The 19,819-nt window shown below is 40.3% G+C and overlaps 1 protein-coding gene and 1 pseudogene across 1 annotated transcript in view; both read right to left on the minus strand.

Annotated features, from left to right (window-relative positions):
- On the minus strand, positions 1–11,765 carry LOC124501938 (peptidyl-prolyl cis-trans isomerase D-like; annotated as a pseudogene).
- PYM1 (PYM homolog 1, exon junction complex associated factor) overlaps positions 11,364–19,819 on the minus strand; it is an 18,557-nt gene continuing 10,101 nt past the window's right edge. The window contains exons 2-3 of the mRNA XM_047066927.1: positions 12,679–12,772; positions 11,364–12,287 (exon numbers count right to left, since the gene is read on the minus strand). Of these exons, the coding sequence (XP_046922883.1) occupies positions 11,804–12,287; positions 12,679–12,772 (578 nt within the window). The 3' untranslated portion in view covers positions 11,364–11,803. The remainder of the gene's footprint in view (positions 12,288–12,678; positions 12,773–19,819) is intronic.

The following is a 19,819-nucleotide window of genomic DNA, read 5'->3' on the forward strand; positions in this document are numbered from 1 at the left end:
TTAGGCAAACATTTTTGCATACGCTGCCTTCTCTCCATCTTTCTGTGCCTTTATCTTTTGTTTAACTTTCAACAATTCTGTCTAGATAGTTTTATCTTCCAGTGCTGTCTCTTGAGCTTTCTCAAGATCAGCCCATGCTCGATCATATTCCTTTAATCCTTGCCATCCTTGAGCTCACAGTACAATGCTTTGGTATTTAATGGGTCTATTTCAAGAGCCTCCAAACAGCTGTCAATTGCTCCCTGCCAATTTGGCATCTTCAGTTTATCAGCACCAATATTCAGCATGCAGCTTAAAGCTACAGGTTGCAGCTTCTATCTGTCCGTTTTCTCAATAACAGCGTTTGAACCTTCCATATATCTTAAAACTTTTGTATATTTTTGGGGGTGCCTGGGTAGTTCAGTTGGTTGAGCGACCGACTCTTGATTTCACCTCAGGTCATGATCTCACAGTTCATGGGATCAAGCCCCACGTGCTGTCAGCGCAGAGCCTGCTTGGGATTCTCTCTCTCTCTCCCTCCCTATCTGTCCTTCCTCTGCTTGCTCTCTCTCAAAATAAATAAATAAACATTAAAAAAAAACACTTTTGTATATTTTTAATAGCCATCTCCCACTTCTGGATTTGAAAAAAAATATTTCCAATTTTTTTTAAGACTTCTGTTATTAGTAAAATTTTATCTGCATCTTTTAAATCTATATATCTGCATCCTCAGGGAAATCTGGACGACTATCACCAGAACCATCTTTTGGGAATATCATCCCCTTCCTTCAGTTCTCTGTATTCTGCAATAATGCATAATTTGGCAAGGTTTTCACCTTTCACTTCTACATTTTCCAATATCCTTGCCATACGCATTCCTTTAATTACTTGTGCCAAATACCACATGTTTCCCATCCAAATGAGGAGTGCAAACCATTGTGATTAAGAACTGAGAACCATTTGTATTGCAGCCCACATTTGTCATGCTCAATAATAGAAATTTTCATCTTCACATTTTTTACCATCAATACTTTCTCTACCTGCCCCATTTCGATATGAGAAGTCTCCACCCTGAATCATAAATTTTTTAATAATTTGATGGAAAGGGCATCCTTTGAAATGGAGAGGTTTCCCAGTAGTATGTCTAATGCCTTTTTCTTCTGTATGCAATATTCAAAATTTTTCTGCAGTCTTGAGTACAACATCTGCAAACAATTCTAGGACAGTTCGACCAATTTGCTCCCCTCCAATGTCCACAGCAAAGAAGATGGGGTGGGGGGTGCGGTTTATTGGGGTTGGAGGGCTTAGTTTGGGGGTCCTGGTGCGACACTTTGAATCCCAGATATTTGGGAGTGGACTCTGATTTCTTTTAAATTAAAAAGATCTCCGGGGCACCTGGGTGGCTCAGATGGTTAAGCGTCCAACTCTTGATTTTGTCTCAGGTCATTATCTCTCGGTTACACGGAGCCTGCTTGGGATTTTCTCTCTCTCCCTCTCTCTCTACCCCTCTTCCACTCGTTCTCTCTCTCTCTCTCTCTCTCTGTCTCTCTCTAAATAAATAAACTTTAAGAAAAAAAAACCTCTTCTCTATTCTCCTATATGCCTAGAAAATATTTTAGCATTTTTTATTATATTATTATTTTTATATTTATTTATTTATCTGAGAGAGAGAGAATGAGAGACAGCACATGAGAGCAGGGCAGAGGGATAGAGGGAGAGAGAAAGAATCTCAAGCAGGCAGAGCTGGAGGTAGGGCTTGATCTCACTAACCCTGAGATCATGGTCTGAGCCAAAACCAACAGTCTGATGCTTAACCGAATGAGCCACCCAAGGTGCCCCTATAGGCTTAACCGACTGAGACAACCGGGAACCTCTACAGGAAAAATATGTTAGATGATTAGTATCTTAGGTTCAAACTGTCTCCACAAGAACACTTCGACAATTTACACCACCAGAAATATGAGTATACCCATTTCCCTGATAACCAGGCTGAGATTTTTTTTTTAATAACATAAGAGTAAATTGTATCTGGTTGTTTTACTTTTCATTTCTGATAAAGACACACTGCATATAGGGGCACAAAGATGACAATATAATTCAGAAGAAAATGGAATGACGTCTTTGAAGTACTGAAAGAAAAAAATGTCAACCTATAATTCTATACCAAGTGAAAATTGAGTTATCTTATTTCTGACTATGACAAAGTAACTGGTGTCAGACTAGTCCTCCCATCACACACACACACACACACACACACACACACACACCTAGAAAACTGCCCAAAATATATGAAACAATTGTTTTAAGATATTGGGCAAAGGCAGCATAGGGTTGTAATCCTTGAGGGAAAAGGAAAGAAAAATTGTGTGCACCTTCCAATTATCCCAACTACCTGCCCATAAATACTCTTCACACTATAGCACAGGGATGGGAAACCTAACAAGGGTACAGGGGTTTTGTTGAGCTGAGGAGACAGAGATTAGATTTTGGGGAGGCTGAGGAGGCTAGATTCTATGAGAAAGTCCTAGAGAGAAGAGAGCTATGCAAAGAAAGAGATCCACAAATTTGCATAGTGGTCCAGTGTTTTTGGCTGAATAGCAGGCTACATGTGCATAGCATGACAGAGGAGACTTCTTGAAACTGACCAAAAATCAACTACCTGGTAAAGAACAACTGCTGGGGAATTATAAAGTGAATAATTACTGGAGTTCACACAGGAATGGAAGAAATTAGAGTTCCAACCAGTCAGACTGGAGAGACTGCGTCAAATATTCAGAGCATTCATTAGATACCTTGAAAAAGCTGTCTTAGGAGTAGACTCCTACTAGCCCAAGAATAAAGTTACTCTAGACCTTCCCTCACAAAGTTTAAAAACTTGCCTCAAATGAATCAAGCTGATATGCAAGTAATTAGCTGCCTGCCAGAACAAAGCTTAAAGAAAGACAATAAAATCCAGAAATTCGATGATGTAACATTTACAATGTCCAGCATCCAATAAACATACTCCCTCCAACCACCAAATAAATAAATACATAAATAAGCAAAAGAAAAAAATAAAATGTGATCTCTAGCTGGGAGAAAACTTAAACAATAAAAACAGACCCAGAAATGAAAGAAATTATGCAATTAATAGGTAAAGACTTCAAAACATCTTGATATAAGTTCAAATAGTCCAAGAAAACCATAAATCCAATGAGGAAATAAATGGAGACTAAAAAAAAGAAATGAAAAATACCATTGTATGACCTTTAGAGAAAATTAGATGATAAAGTTGAAAAGGTCAGTGAACTTGAAGATGCAGAAGTAAGAACAACGTAAACTGAAGCACAGAGAGAAAAGGAAGATGGAGGGGAAATAAGCAAGCCTCAGCGACCAGTTGGATGATATCAAGCATTCTACCACACACATAATCTAGAGTACTGGAAAACAAGGGAGCAGGAAAGAATATTTGCAGAAATTATGGCAAAAAATTCATCAGATTTCATGAAAAAAATATTAACACCCAGATCCAAATGAACTGATGAACCTCATGCAGCATAAACACAAAGAAAATTATACCTAGACACAGTATAGCCAAATTGCTGAGCACCGAAGATAAAAAATAAATCTGAAAAGAAGACAGAGAGAAAGATATATGGCATAGACTGAAGCAAAGGTTAAGTATAAGCATTAACTTCTCATCAAAAACAGTGCAAGACAGAAGATAATGGAATAACACCCTTAAAGTGCTAAATGAAAAAAAAAAAAAAGCCAACCTAGAATAGTATTTCCAGTGGATGTAAAAATGAAGACAAAAAAGACATTTTAAGACAAATAAAAGCTGAAAAAAGTTATCACTGATAAGAAATGCTACAGGAGGTTCTTCAGATGGAAGAAAGATGATATCAAGTGAAAACTCAGATGAACACAAACAAAGGGAATGGAAATAGTAAATTTGTGGGTAAATATAAAAGACACTTTTTATTTTTTTAAAAAAAATTTTTTCTTAATGTTTTTATTTATTTTTGAGACAGAGAGAGACAGAGCATGAGCAGGGAAGGGGCAGAGAGAGGGAGACACAGAATCAGAAGCAGGCTCTAGGCTCTGAGCCATCAGCACAGAGCCCGACGCGGGGCTCGAACTCACAGACTGAGATCATGACCTGAGCCAAAGTTGGACGCTCAACCGACTGAGCCACCCAGGCGCCCCTAAAAGACACTTTTAAAAAGTTCTTTAAGGGGAACCTGGGTGGTTCAGTCCGTTAAGTGTCCAGACACTTGGTTTCGGCTCAGATCATGATCTTATGGTTGGTAGGTTTGTGCCCCAAGTCAGCTCTGCACTGACAATGTGGAGACTGCTCGGAATTCTCTCTCTCTCTCTCTCTCTCTCTCTCTCTCTCTCTCAAAACAACTAAATAAACTTTTAATAAATACAATTTATTTATTTTGAGAGAGAGAGAGAGAGAAAGAGAAATTGCACGAGCAGGGGAGGGGCAGAGAGAGAGATACAGAATCTGAAGCAGGCTCCAGGCTCTGAGCTGTCAGCACAGAGCCTGATGCAGGGCTCAAACTCATGATCTGCGAGATCAAGACCTGAGCCAAAGTCAGACACCCAACCGACTGAGTCACCCAGGTGCCCCAATAAATAAACATTAAAAAATTATAATAATAATAAATTAAAAAGTTGTTTAAAAGATAATTGACTCTTTGGGGTACCTGGCTGGCTCAGTCATTAAGAGCATACAACTCTTGATCTTAGGGTTGTGAGTTCAAGCCCTGCATTTGGTGTAGAGATTAAAAATAAAATCTAAAAAGGGTGGCTGGGTGGCTCAGTTGGTTAAGCCTCTAACTTCAGCTCAGGTCATGATCTCACGGTTCGTGAGTTCAAGCCCACATGCTAACAACTCAGAGCCTGGAGCCTGCTTCAGATTCTGTGTCTCCCTCTCTCTCTGCCCCTCCCCTGCCTGCACTCTGTCTCTCTCTCAAAAATAAACATTTACAAAAATAATAAACTAAAATCTAAAAAGAAGATAACTGATGCTTTAAGACAAAAATAGTAATAATATACAGTGGGATATATGTAGAAGTAAAATGTATGACAACAATAACAAAAAGGATGAGCGAAAGGAAAATGGAAGTATACTATTGTACAGTTTTTACATTACACATGAAGTCATATAATATTTGAAGATAGTCTGTGGTAAGTTAAAGGTGCATATGGTAAGCCTTAGTGCAACTATTGAAAAAATATATATAGTTAATAAGAGGAGATAAATGAAATACCAAAAATACTCAAAGATCAGCAGGAAAACAGGAACAAAAATAGATAAGACAAATATAAAACAGCATGGTGGTAGATTTTAATCCAACCACATCAATTAAAATAGTCTCTTTATGCATTTTGCCATTTTTTCTATTACAGTGGTTGTCTTTTCTTGTTGATTTGCAAGAGCTCTTTACATATTAAAATATAAATCATGTCATGTATGTTTTCTGCCTTTGATGTTATCTTTAGGAAACCTTCCCCTTCCGAACGTAGATAGCATTTTGACAAGAAATATGAGAAGAGTATAAACTTAGACACTGAGGTAGAAAGGCATAAGCTATATTTGGGAAATAAACATTGAGTAGAAGAGTTTGGCTATAAAAGGCGTTTTAGGGAATCACACAATATAAAAATAGGAAGAGTCATTCAGGACCAGAACATAGAATGCTGTCTTAAACCGTTCAGGCTGCTATAATAAAATACCACAGACTGGGTAACTTATAAACAAGAGACATTTATTGTTCACAGTTCTGGAGGCTGAAGTCCAAGATCAGGGTGCCAGCATGGCCAGGAGAAGGCCCTACTTCAGGTGACAGACTTCTTGTAACCTCACGTGGTGTAAGAGTCTAGGAAGCTCTGTGGGGTCTCTTTAATAAAAGCACTAATCCCACTCAGGAGGGCTCCACTATCAAATCCTAATCACCTCTCAAAGTCCCCACTTATTAATACTATCACCTTTGGGGGTTAGGATTTCAACATGAATAGGGTGTGGGGGGGAGGGACATTCAAACCATGGCAACTGACTTGACTATTGGATAAAGGAGCTTGGTCTCCATTGGGTAGACCAAAGGGAACCTCTAAAGGTTGATTTTCTTTTTTTTCTTTTTTTTTTTTAATTTCTTTTTAACATTTATTTATTTTTGAGACAGGGAGAGACAGCATAAACGGGGGAGGGTCAGAGAGAAAGGGAGACACAGAATCTGAAACAGGCTCCAGGCTCTGAGCTGTCAGCACAGAGCCTGACGCGGGGCTTGAATTCATGGACCTCGAGATCATGACCTGAGCCGAAGTCGGATGCTTAACCGACTGAGCCACCCAGGCGCCCCTAAAGGTTGATTTTCAATACCATAAACATTGGGAAGATAAATCTTGTTGAAGATCTAAGTGTATAGGACAGACTGGAGAAATGGGTGGTAGAGAGAGATCTAAGTTGGAGACCAGCTAGTATACTTTTGCAGTAATTCATACAGGAAGTGATATCCACCCATATATTGAATAAGGATAAAAATTATATGATTACCATAAAAATCAAAAGCCTTGATCCTCTTTCAGTGCTTTGTTTTAGACAAGTTGAATTTGAACAATAACATTCAAATAGGAGGTACTGGATGGGCAGGTTTTGGAGATGACAGGGCTAGGGAAACATTGAGAGTTATTAGCACAGAGGTAATTGTTGAAATAATAGGAGTAAATGAAGTCACCAGGGGAGACTTGTGGATTTCTAGGATATTGGAAGGCTCCTATTTATCCTTCCAGAATGAAAGCCTAGGTGTCATCTCTTCTAGGAAACCTTCCCTGATCACCATCTCCCTGGCCCCCCCACCACTACTGACTTAGGGGTCCTTTCTCTGCTTCCACAGAGCCCTGTGTATGCCCCTATTTATCACACTGTATTATTGTTGAGTGTTTCCTCTTTTCCTTGAGCTTCTAGAAAGCAGGTTCTAATTTTTTTTTTTAATTTTTAATGTTTATTTTTGAGAGAAAGACAGGGCGTAAGGGGGTGGGGCAGAGAGAGAGGGAGACATAGAATCCAAATCGGGCTTCAGGCTCTGAGCTGTATGCTGTGCAGCGTTGGTGGTATAGTAGTGAGCATAGCTGCCTTCCAGGCTCTGAGCTGTCAGCACAGAGCCCAACACACGGAGCTTGAATTCATGAGCTGTGAGATCATGACCTGAGTCGAAGTCGGTTGTTTAACCGACTAAGTGACCAAGGCGCTCCAAGCAAGTACCAAAATTTTTTTTAATAAAAATTTTTAAAGTTTATCATTTATTTTGAGAGAGACAGAAAGAGCATGAGGAGGGGAGGGGCGGGGGGGGGGACCCCAAGCAGACTCTGCAGGGTCAGCGCAGAGCTGGATGTGGGACTCAAATTTATGAAACTGTGAGATCATGACCTGAGCTGAAATCAAGAGTCAGACGCTTAACTGACTGAGCCACCGAGGCACCCCAGGTACTTAAACTTACTCAACTTCGTGTTCTCCTGGCCTATAGAAAGCTCTTGAAAAATGTTTGCTGAATATAATCAGATTCTACGATTTGTTGCTTTCCCAAGGAAGATATCCTTTAGTATCTCCTCCCTTCCCTCCTCTCAGCCAATTCTGTTGCCCCATAAACTAGTTATTCTTTTTGGGGTATAACCTCCACCTTTTTCCACTGCAGTTCAGCATCTTCTTTGATCTCTAGGGGGGGAATGGAAACCATTTCTGATCTCTTTTGAGAGATGGCAATACTGACAAAAAATTTTACCTTCTTGATCCCAGATTCTCTAACCTCCTCAATTTGTAAAAGGAAGTTATAGTTGGAGAGGAAAGGGAGATCTATATGCCCTGTGATGGAATGCCTGGGAACTTGAAGAGAAAAGATTTTCTGACTAAGTAACCCTATCCGCTAATTTCAAAACAAGCTGGAGTCTAGAGACAGGCTAACTTGCAAATACCAGCCCCTCACAGCACCACCTAGTGAATAAAAAGAAACTAACACGGAGTGTCTGGGTGGCTCAGCCCCTTGAGCCACAAACTCTTTTATTCTGGCTCAGGTCATGGTCCCAGGATCCTGGGATGGATCCCTGCCCTGGGCTGAGCATGGAGCCTGCCTGGGATTCTCGTTCTCTCTTCCTCTGCCCCTCTCCCCCACTTGCACTCTGTTTCTATAAAAGGATAAGATAGGATAGGATAGGATAGGATAGGATAGGATAGGATAGGATAGGATAGGATATGACATGACACGATAGAAAAAATGAAAAAATATATAAAAATGAAATGAAATAATAAAATAAAATAAAATAAAGTAAAATAAAATAAAATAAGGGCTCTGAGACCATGAAGGTAAATGGCCAATTCTAAATTAACTCACTTTCAGATCTCTAGAATCTTTGCTACTTACACATTAGGAGGAATCATCAGCAAAGGGGAAAGAATTGCCAAATAAATAGTAATATAGCTTCAAGAGTATAAAAAAAGCAAGGAGCTAATTTACTTTGCCATAAGCTATAAGGGCCCATTGGGGAAATAATTAAACTAATAACCTTCTACCCCAACCATCCCAAAGAGAGAGACCAGAGAGAGAATGTGTGATGCCCCAGCCCCTTGGTATTGATTTTATCAGTGGCTTTCAAATGTATTTTTCTGCAAACCAAGGTAAGGAATACATTTTATATCCTCACTCAACACTGGAAACAAAATTATCATGAGACATATTTATCCTTATTAAGCATCAGTCTCTGCTATTTTCTAGTCTACTCCACTTAGAAACACCACTAGTAGGGTGCTTGGCTGGCTCAGTCAGTAGAGCATATGACTCTTGATCTTGGGGTTGTAAGTTCAAGGCCCATACTTGATGTAGAAAATACTTAAAACCTTGAAGAAAAAAAACCCCAACATCCTACTGGCCAGAACTTTCTAAATCGATTTCATGACTCACATTTTGAAAAACACTAGCCAGTCTATGTGTAAATTTTCATCCTATATCAACACTGATGTTTTGCTAAGGAAAAGTGCCCCTACAGAATTGAAACCAAATTCACCATATCTCTTCCATGCTGCCAAGCCTTTGTGCACAGTTGCTCTCCCCTACCTGCCTTTGTTGAGATATGAGTCATAATCTTCTTCAAAATCCAACACCATCATTAAGTCTTTCCATTCCTCCAATCAGAAGAAATTATTTCTCTCTTAGTTCTCCCTCAAAACAGTGCTGGTACCTCTACCCTAGCACTTAATTAATGTGCCTAGTACTCAATTAGTGATTTACACAACTTATAGCTTCCTTAAATGAAGGTTCTACATACTCATAATTGCATCCCTGTATTCATAATTGCATCCCTCCAGACTGGCACAATGACTAACAGGGCCCAACAAATATCAAAATAAACTTGTATAAAACTACTTAAGATCCAGAAAATTTAGAAGCACCTGGGTGGCTCAGTTGGTTAAGTATCCAACTTTGGCTCAGGTCATGATCTCACAATTCATGAGTTCGAGCCCTACATCGGGCTTGCTGCTGTCAGAGCAAAGGCCACTTCAGATCCTCTGCCCGCCCCCCCCCCCCCCCGTCCCTAACCCACTTGTGCGCTCTCTCTCAAAAATAATTAAAAACATTAAGAAATACATTTTAAAAATAATTTTAAAAATAAAATAAAGATCCAGGAAATTCAAAGGTTTACTGAGGTAAATCCTTTTGCAAAGCACTTAATCTCTCCCTAGTAATAGTCAAGTATGATTCCTCTAAAACATCTGAACTTATAAAATATCAAATATCTATATACATAAGCCAATTAAGCCTTATTTATAAAATTTTCGTAATTGTGCAGGGGTCCTACAGAAGGAAACTCAGGCTTTTAGTCTCACACTGAGGTGCCCAGGCAAGTCCTTACTAATGAGCTCAGCCATTTGAGGCACAAATTATCCCTCGTCTTCTGTTTCTACACATGGCTTGTGGCCTTATTCATTAAGTATTTGAGAATTTACTATTTGGGGTAGTGTGATGCAATGATAAACAGTCCCAGGGCTAGATGAGTGCAATGATCTAACAAGGAGGAGGGCTAACACGGAACCGAGCATAACATAATATAATAAATCCCATCACAAACCTAAGTAAGGAAGCAAGTTCAGAGAGGCATCTAAATTAATATTTGAAGCTAATGGAAGTCTTCCTAGAGAGGATAACACTGAGATTCAAAGGCTAAGAGTTGACGAGGCAGAAGGGGTCAGCAAGAATATTATAAGCAGAGGGATCAGAAAGGACAAAGCCTCTCTGAGGCTGAGAGAATATGGTTCTTTTAATAGAAAGTAGTCAGTGCACCCGGGAGCACATTTTGACCAGAGCTGAAGAACGGCAAAAAATGAGGCTAGATTGTATGGGACCTTATGAGTCAGGCTAAGAACTCTGAACAACGGAGGCAGTTCATTACAGTTGACTTCCCTCCCATTGGTCTCTACACTAGCAGCTGGCTAGAAAGAAAGATTGTGGTGAGGGTGTGGGAATCAGATATGCAAAAATTAAGTGACAGCTCTAAATGCCTCTTCTTGTATTAGTTTGTCAGACAATGCCATCTTGGGGTAGCATCTAAGAAAGTAAAATTTCAGAAGAGCTGCCCCAGTGATGCTGTGAAGTGGATTATTTTTGGAAAGAAACAGTAAGGAAGGTACAAAGGCCCCACTGTTATGCAGCAGGATAGTAATGACACATGTAAATTAACATGTCAAATTCAATTTGTTCTAAGTTTCCTTTTATTATAACCTAATTACTATTCACTGAAGTCTGAGCAAACAGGTACAGAAATCAGGGTCACTAATTTGGTCATACACTCACAATTTTTAAAAATTAAAAGGAATAGGGGGCGCCTGGGTGGCTCAGCTGGTTAAGCAGCTGACTCTTGATTTCAGCTCAGGTCATGATCTCACAGTTCATGAGATCGAGCCCTGCCTGGGGCTCCACACTGGGCATGGAGCCTGCCTGAGATTCTCATTTTCTCTCTCTCTCTCTCTCTCTCTCTCTCTCTGCCCCCTCCCCCTGTTCACATGCTCCCGGAATGCTTTCTCTCCCTCTCTCAAAAAAGTTAATGGGGGGGGGGCGGGTGGAGGGAGGAAGGGAACCTGGGTAGCTCAGTTGTTGAGCATCTGACTCTTGATCTCAGCTCAGGTCTTGATCTTGATCGCAGGATCGTGGGTTCAAGCCCGGTGTTGGGCTCCACACTGAGCATGCAGCCTACTTGAAAAAGAAAAAAAAAGGAATATTACTCTCAATATTTGTCTTCCTGTACCAAACTGGAGGAGATAATACACCTACTGGAAGCTGGAAAGAGGGACAAAGCCAGACATGTTGTCTACTTGAGTTTATTCTGTTCTTTAAAAAAAAACAAAAAAAACAAACAAAAAAAAAAACCAAAAAAACAAAAAAACGGTGAGGGATGGCGGGGGAAATAACCCATAAACACTGTGAACAGGAACCAAGACTCCGACTTGAGTGTACTCCCCCTACCCTCAACCTCAGTTCTCTAAGACATTCCCACCCGCCCAATTTTCTTTTAAACAAGACACCCAAATCAGCAGCAAAGGTACCTGGGGTAATCACTGAGATTTTGAACACTGGGAATGGGAGGGAGAAAAGTCCAAAAAATAGGAGTTGGGAAGAAGAGGGAAGGAATGACGGCGAGGCTAGGCTCTGGAGGACGGAGTTGGGCCACGAGAAGTGGAAGTGAGTCAGTAGGGAGGGGGTACCCCCCTGACTGCTGCTGCCCACATTCCCCAGGACCCCAGAGAGCCCCATGGTTTTTTCTGCAGTCCATTCCCTGCTCCCCAAAGGCCTCACAGGCCCAGCTCCAAGTCCTCGAGCTCCTCCTCTAGCGCCCTCCTCCGCGCTAGCTTCTCCAGCTGCTCTTTGCTGGGTTGGCTGATTTCCCCAGCCTGGATCCGTTGCTGCAGCTCTTCCACCTGCCGAAGCTTCTTCTTTAGGTTCTTTATCTTCTTGGCCTTCTCGGTGGTGACGGCTGAGTCAGGCTGGTCAGAGGCAGCTGCAGGGGCTGCCCGGGAGCCCTGCGGAGCGCTGGGGAGTGGGGCAGTCTCTCCCAGGGACACCTTATCGAGAGTCCGGCTTAAGGCCTCTGCCTCCCCTTTCTCTTGCTGCTGCCGCCGCTTCTCCTTCCGCTTCAGGTTGCGTTTGGCTGTCTTGGAGAGGCCTGGTTCGCCACCTTCTGGCCTGGATGGGGTGGCAGGAGCAGTGGCCTCGGGGCTCAGACCTGGGGGCAGTTCGGGTTTACTCTTGAAAAACTTCACATACTTGTTCTCATACCTGCAGGGAAGAGATGCCAACAGTTTCAAAGAAGCACTGACTTCTGGAGCCCTTTTCTTAACCTTCCAAATCAATCCACTCTTTTCATTCTCTCACTTCCTTCCTCTCCTATGGTCCCTCCCCAATTTTCTTCTGTTCTGCAGGCTGTGGGAAGGTCTCTAGGACTCATAGTTCCATATCCTGAATGCTGTTTGGAGATTCTGATAAACAGAGGCCAATAGGAACAGAACTAGTCACTTGTAACCCTCACTCATCGCTGTATCCCAGCCCCCTCTCCTCTTCTTTCTCATATAGTTGCTCCCTCCTCGCATTTCATGAGATATTGGGATCAGGAAATTCTTCTTTTCTGTGGATTCCATTAAATACCCCCTCCTCACGCCTAACCACGCACACTGGGACCTCCTCCTGGGGCACATAGCCTTCTTTCACCCTCCGCTGCTTCCGCCAGGTCCCGTCGGGTCGTTGTGTTGAGGCAATGTATTTGCCTGCAATGAGAGAATTAAGTTAGACAGTTACTCTAACTTTCAAATAGTTCCCAATTTGAAAACATGAGTGAATGAATGTATACAGCTTCCCTGGGCACCCATCTGTCTATTAAATGCAGCCATTTAGCTGAGTGCATAATAGCTGAGTGCGCATTATTTACTGAGGTATAATACACCATCCCTGCCCTCAGGAGTTTCTATTTTTACACTATTTTCTATTTTTAATCTAGTTGGCAAGAGGACAGGCACAGAGGAAGAGTTTTTAAAAAAAAAACACAAGACAATAATAGCATTGGGGCATCAAAAGGCAATAACTGAAAAAGGGGCCAAAAGAGGGCAAAAACAAGAACCGTAGCAAGGAGAAATGACGAGAGAAGATGTAGACAGGGGAAGCTTTATTAAGATGGGTCATGAAAAACAGGTCAACTTTTAAGAATCCATACTATAGATATAAAAGCACCAGTACACAAGGATATTTGTAAAGGATGTTTGTTGCTACATTATTTAAAACAGCAAAAACTGAGGCAACTTGAATGACCACCAATAAATGAACAATCGAATACATGTGGATCATCCACAGGATGGAACACCATGCTCTTATGAAAAAAGAATGTCAGATATAAATGCACTGACTTTCTTTGCTGCCAGTTATACGCTGTTGTAAGTTAGAAAAAAATGAACAGCAACATTGAGCACTAGAAATGCACTTTGCTCAGTAATACTTGAGTTGTTGCAATATTTGATTATCCATTTGGTTGTTACAGAAAAATTCTTAACTGTAATGATGGCTGTTGCTGTAATAGTATATTGCCTGTTTTTCTACCTCTATTAATGAGCTTTATGTGCTAGATTTTAATATCCTTGTGCCTGGGCAAGTACACAAGTCTTTAAAAAACAAACATGATTTACTTGCACAAAACTGATCAGTTTTGACGGATTGTTAATGCCCCTGAAGTGGTTTTGTGGGTGTGAAACAAATGGTGAGAATCTGAATTGGTCCCTCTTATTATAGAATTGAAATTAAGTCTACTTACTTTATCAAGTCATGTTCATGCCCTGATTTTATATAGTTGCATCTATCAATAAACATTGAAAACAAAATAAAAAATAAATAAATGCATTGACTTTGGCTTGAATGGTGTTCATGATACACTAAGTGAAAAAGCAAGTTGCAGGATAACATATAGAGTAGTTATCCTCCAAGTTTTTTTATTTCAGGATCTCCCTTCTGCTCTTATTTTGCAATATTATCCATTTCACCATGCAATATTTTTTAAAAAACCATATTCGCTAATATCCTCAGAAAAGTCTTTACTGGGAAGCTGTCAAGCTGGCAGTGGCAAATAGAACTTTTCCAAAATTCTGATTTTTACTTGAAGCCTTGAATTTTACCATCAGCAACAAATACTGTCAGTTGTATTCCTTGAAATGACGTGTTCACTTCCTTCATTTTCAGGAAAATGCCAGATACCCAGTTCTGAATTACTGGTTTGTCAGTGGTTCTTTTAAGTAAAAATGGTGTTCCATGAAAAGGAAGCTGTTTAGCTTGTGACTTGCAGACAATTGCGCCAGTGCTTTTCCTTAAGACACCACCTTACTCCAGTGTGCGGTAGTGTTTCATCCTTACTTCCCAATTAGTCCACAGAGAACATGAAAGAGATGAGTAACTTCCAGTTACAAAATGAGTTAAGTTGTGAGGAATCTAAGGTACAGCATGATAACCATTATTAACAGAACTGTATTGTATTCTTGAAAGTTGCTATGAGAGTACAGTTTTAACAACAAGATGGATGGCGATTACGTGAAGTGAAGGATGTGTTAACTAACCTTATTGTGTAAACATTTCACAATATATACATGCATCAAATCACACTGCACTCCTGAAACCTACACAATGTTATATGTCAATTATATTTCAATAGAGCTGGAAAAAAAATAAGTAAAAAGAGGTGTATTCAAGGGCCAGGTTTTAATAAAATTAGCAAATCTTATTGCATAATCAAGGATATTCTTAAGTGAAACTGGCCTTATTTACTGCAACCATGTGGCGGCAAAGAACACAATGACTGGTCGTTTGGTGCAACCACCTTGATTAGTGCTAAGGGGCCAGCGGTTTTCCCCACCTTGGCTTTTGCACCCTCAGAGCAAATGTCAACCCAGCAAAAAAAGACAATGAACACCTTAGTCTATAATAAAACCAGTTATGCTTGCAGACGTCCTTAAAGTGTCTTAGGGAACCCGCAGAGATCCTGGACATTCTGAGAACTGCTGGTGTAGGGTATGCTCCCGATTTTGTTGGGGCAAAAGGAGCAGCACTTAGTAGTCCATACAGTCTGGGCACAGGGGCAAAGAGAAAGGTGTGGAAGGACACATACCAAGATACCAAGCCTTTAATGCTGGTTATTTTAAGAGGGATAACCTGGAAGAAGAGGTAATAGAAACCATTAACCATTAGGATATATACTTTTTGCCCTTATAGATATCTTTATTTTTATAATTTGTTTTTAAAAATCTTATATATACATACATATCTTGTATTACTTTTTTTTTTCTTAATTAGGCTCCACATCCAACATGAGGCTTGAACTCACAACCCTGAGAGCAAAAATTGCATGCTCTACCGACTGAGACAGTCAGATGCCTCATGTATTATCTTTTTTTTTTTTTTAAGCATTACTTTTATAAAAAGAAAGAAAGATTTGTAAAAGAAAAGTAAAAAGTTAAGTCTGGGGCCTTCCACACAGATTATATATTGTTCCATGAATTGGCTTTTTTTTGTTTGTTTGTTTAATGTTTACGTATTTATTGGGACTGGGGGAGAGGCAGAGAGAGAATCCCAAGCAGGCTCTGCACTGTCAGCTCAGAGCCCAACCCAAACTGTGAGATCTCACAAACTGAGATCATAACCTGAGCAGAAATCAAAAGTCGATGTTTAACTAGGGACCCCTGAATTGGCTTTCTGTTCAAAATGCAAATGTCATTAATAAAATTAAACTAAAAGCAAAAAAACTGTTAAAGAAAATGGTTAAGATTTGAAAGGTAGAAAAGATGGGACAAAGAACAAAAAGCAAAAAAAAAGCATGGATGTGGGAAGGGGGTTGGGGTATTTAAAGAATAAAAAGTAGAGGAGTCTAGGTAAGTCAGACAGCTCATGTTAGGTACTAAAAAATGGGGCCAGATCTTGGAAAGCGTTAAACAAAAGGTCAAGGAATTTGAAGTTTATCTGGTGAATAAAACGAGAGCCACTTGAGGATACTGCTTGCTTAAATCCAACAGTTTAAACACAAGAGTATAAATTGAAGAATCAAAAAACTGAGGTTTCATGGAGGGAAGACTGAGACCGAACCTGGGCTTTAAAGAGTCAAACTAAAGGAAATGAAAAAGGAGGCAGATTGAATTCTAAATAGAAGCTCATTCTAAAACAAAATGTCACACATGGGAATGGAAATGGCATGATCAGGAGATGGTGGGTGAGAGGGCTGATATAAAGTAAATGAGAGGAGGGGCGCCTGGTGGCTCCAGTTAAGCATCAGAGTTTGATTCAGGTCATGATCTCACAGTTGTGAGTTTGAGCCCCACATCAGGCTCTGTGCTGACAGCTCAGAGCCTAGACTTCTTCGGATTCTTTATCTTCATCTCCCTCTGCCCATTCCCAGCTTGCATGTGCGCTCTCTCTCTCTCTCTCTCAAAAATAAATAAACATTAAAAAAAAATTTTGGGGGGGTGGGCACCTGGGTGGCTCAGTTGGGTTAAGCGGCCGACTTCCGCTCAGGTCATGATCTCGCGCTCCGTGAGTTCGAGCCCCGCGTCGGGCTCTGTGCTGACAGCTCAGAGCCTGGAGCCTGTTTCAGATTCTGTGTCTCCCTCTCTCTGACCCTCCCCCGTTCATGCTTTGTCTCTCTCTGTCTCAAAAATAAATAAGCGTTAAAAAAAATATTTTTTTTTATTTGTTTTAAGTAAATGAGGGGAGAATGTTCAGACCTTGAAACTCCAGTTAAGGAGTTTAATATCTGGCAGGTGGCACACATTCAGTAAATACTTGTTAATGAATGAATTCAAAGCAGTGTTTTAGGGCAATTAATCTGGCAGGATGAAAAGGTGAATTAGAAAGTGGAAACACTGGAGACGTGGAAAATCAGGGGAAAAAAGGGTGCAATAACCCTGGCATGTGATAGAATTGGCTGAAACAGTGAGAAAGGAAGAGACTTATGCCAAATCCATTATCAAAGAATCAACATTTGGGAATTTGCTGATGGGGGAGGGGTAAAGGGTTAAAGTAAAAAATAATTTGGGGCTCCTGGGTGGCTCAGTCTGTTAAGTGTCCAACTTTGGCTCAGGTCATGATCTCATGGTTCATGGGTTTGAGCTGCACGTCAGACCGTACTGGCAGCATGGGGCCTGCTTGGCATCCTCTGTCTCCCTCTCTTTCCGCCCCTCCCTCGCTCATGCACACTCTCTCTCTCAAAAATAAACATTAAAAAAAAAAACTCTTAAAAAAATAATTCAACACTTTATTTTAGTAATTCCAACACCTTGAGAATTTAGCATAAGGAAATACCTCCAACAGGAAAAAAAACAAAAAGGAATTGACAGTGAAAATTATGGCATTATCTAAAAAGAGCTAAAAATTAAAAACAAGCTTCAAGTCCAGTTATATAGGAATGGTGTATAACACATCCATTGCAAATGATAACAGGGTCGCCTGGCTGGCTCATTCAGTAGAGTGTACAACCCTTGATCTCAGGGTCAAGAGTTAGAGCCCCACGTTTAGTGTACAGATTACTTAAAAATAAATAATCTTTAAAGAGACAGGATATAATTCTTAAAAATGATAATAAAATTTTAAATCATGTAATGTAACATAATGTAAACCATAATGAAATTATATAAATATACTATGATTTCAATTATTAAATGTTATGCATATTTTAAAATATTTGTTTATTTGAGAGAGAGAGAGAGCATGAACTAGCAAGGGAGGGGCACAGAGAGAGAGAATCCCAAGCAGGCTCCACACTGAGCGTTGAGCCTGACGTTGGGCTCAATCTCAAGAACCATGAGATCATGATCTGAGTCAAAACCAAGAGCTGGACACTTAACCGACTGAGCCACCCAGGCGTCCCATTAAAAATAAAATCTTTAGGGGCACCTGGGTGGCTCAGTTGGTTAAGCGTCCAACTTCAGCTCAATTCATGATCTCGAGGTTCACGAGTTCGGTCCCCGCATCGGGCCCCACGCCGAAAAAAGCTCAGAGCCTGGAACCTGCTTTAGATTCTGTGTCTCCCTCTCTCTCTGCCCCTCCCCCGCTCACACTCCGTCTCTTTCTCTTGCTCTCAAAAATTAAAACATTAAAAGAAAAATTTTTAATAAAATCTTTAAAAAAGATCAAACTTTAGGTTTCAAACCTGAATGGGTTGGAGAATGGGTACACAATGAGATTGAAAATACTTTTGACCTGGTAATTATTATAAAGATTTTGTGGAAGACACAGATCTGTTGTAATCTTTGGAAGATAAGCAGGATTTAGACAGGTGGAGGTGGGGAGTGTGGTTACAAGAAAAGAAAGGGAAGTATTTCAGGAATATGGGACAATATACGCAAAGGGACAAATGAGACTAGTCAAGACCCTGCTAAAAATTCTTTCTGGATTCCTATTGTCCTCAGGGTATTTACATGGAGGACAGGACTACACACAAAAGGCCAATCCTCTCAGCTACTAGTCACTCACACTCTGCTCCAGCTGACTGAAATACAAATCTCACCAGACCTGTGTCTCTATTTTCTATGCCTTTTTGCTTTTGCTTCCTTTGGCCTGGAACAGGCTTTCCTTGATTCTTATCTTAGTTAATTCCTGTTGGTCTTTAAAGGTCAAGTTCAAGTATAAACTCCAATTCAGTTCCTCCTTCCCACCCCAGGCCCTTTGTATACAACACCTGTTTTGGCCTTTATCATGCTCTGATGTTTAACATAATTGTGTACTTCCTTGAGCACTGGGACTTTGTCTTTGATCTCTGAAGCAAAGGGCCTGGCGCATAGAAGACTATAATTAAGTCAAATTAATAAATAGGGGTTCCTGGCTGGCTTGGTTGGTAGAGCGTGTGACTCTTGATCTCAGGGTTGTAAATTCAAGCCCCACATTGGGTGTAGAGATTAAGGGATTACTTAAAAATAACATTTTCAGGACCCCTGGGTGGCTCAGTCAGTTCAGCCTCCGACTTCACCTCAGGTCATGATCTCAAGGTTCGAGCCCCACATCAGGCTCCAATACTGACAGTGCAGAGCCTGCTTGGGATTCTCTCTCTCCCTCCCTTCCTCTTTACCCTTTCCCCATGCTCTCTCAAAATAAATAAACTTTAAAAAAATAAAATAAAATCTTTATGGGCACCTGGATGGCTCAGTTGGTTGAGCATCCAATTCTTAGTTTCAGCTCAGGTCATGATATCACTGTTCATGGATTTGAGCCCCATGTCAGGCTTTGTACTGACAGTGCGGAATCTACTTGGAATTCTTTCTCCGTCTCTCTCTCTGCCGCTCCCCCCACTTGTATTCTCTCTCTCAAAAAAAATATTAAAGATAAATATTAAAAAATAAATAAGTAAAATCTTTAAAAAATATTTTAAATAAGTAAATTTAAGTATCATATTAGAGAACAAGAACCTAGAATATTTTGGGCAAAAAGCACATGTAATGGGCAAAGAGACTAGAAGTAAATTAGTCAGAATATGAAAAGTAACCAATCTTCTCTGGAGTTTGGACTTAAGCTTCAGACCGTAGAAGAGCACTGAAGGCCAAAAACAGAGTACAGATGATATGTTCAAAGCAATGCTTTCAGATTAACCTCAAAATGTGTAATATAAACTAAAGGTAGAAAAAATGAAAATAGCTAAAATAGAGAAAAACTGATTTAGATGGTCTCTGTGGGTATTGAAAGGAAAATGAAAGAGAAATTCATTGTGAAGAACAAGTCAACAGACTTGAAGACTGTTGAGATTTGACTGCCAAGATTTGAATTAGACGAAATAATTGAAACAGTGCCACCGTGGGTTT

This window comes from Lynx rufus, unplaced genomic scaffold (assembly GCF_022079265.1).
Source record: "Lynx rufus isolate CCGP_SWC_20201006 ecotype Redwood Valley unplaced genomic scaffold, mLynRuf1.p SCAF_7, whole genome shotgun sequence".
NCBI classification, from domain to species: Eukaryota; Metazoa; Chordata; class Mammalia; order Carnivora; family Felidae; genus Lynx; species Lynx rufus.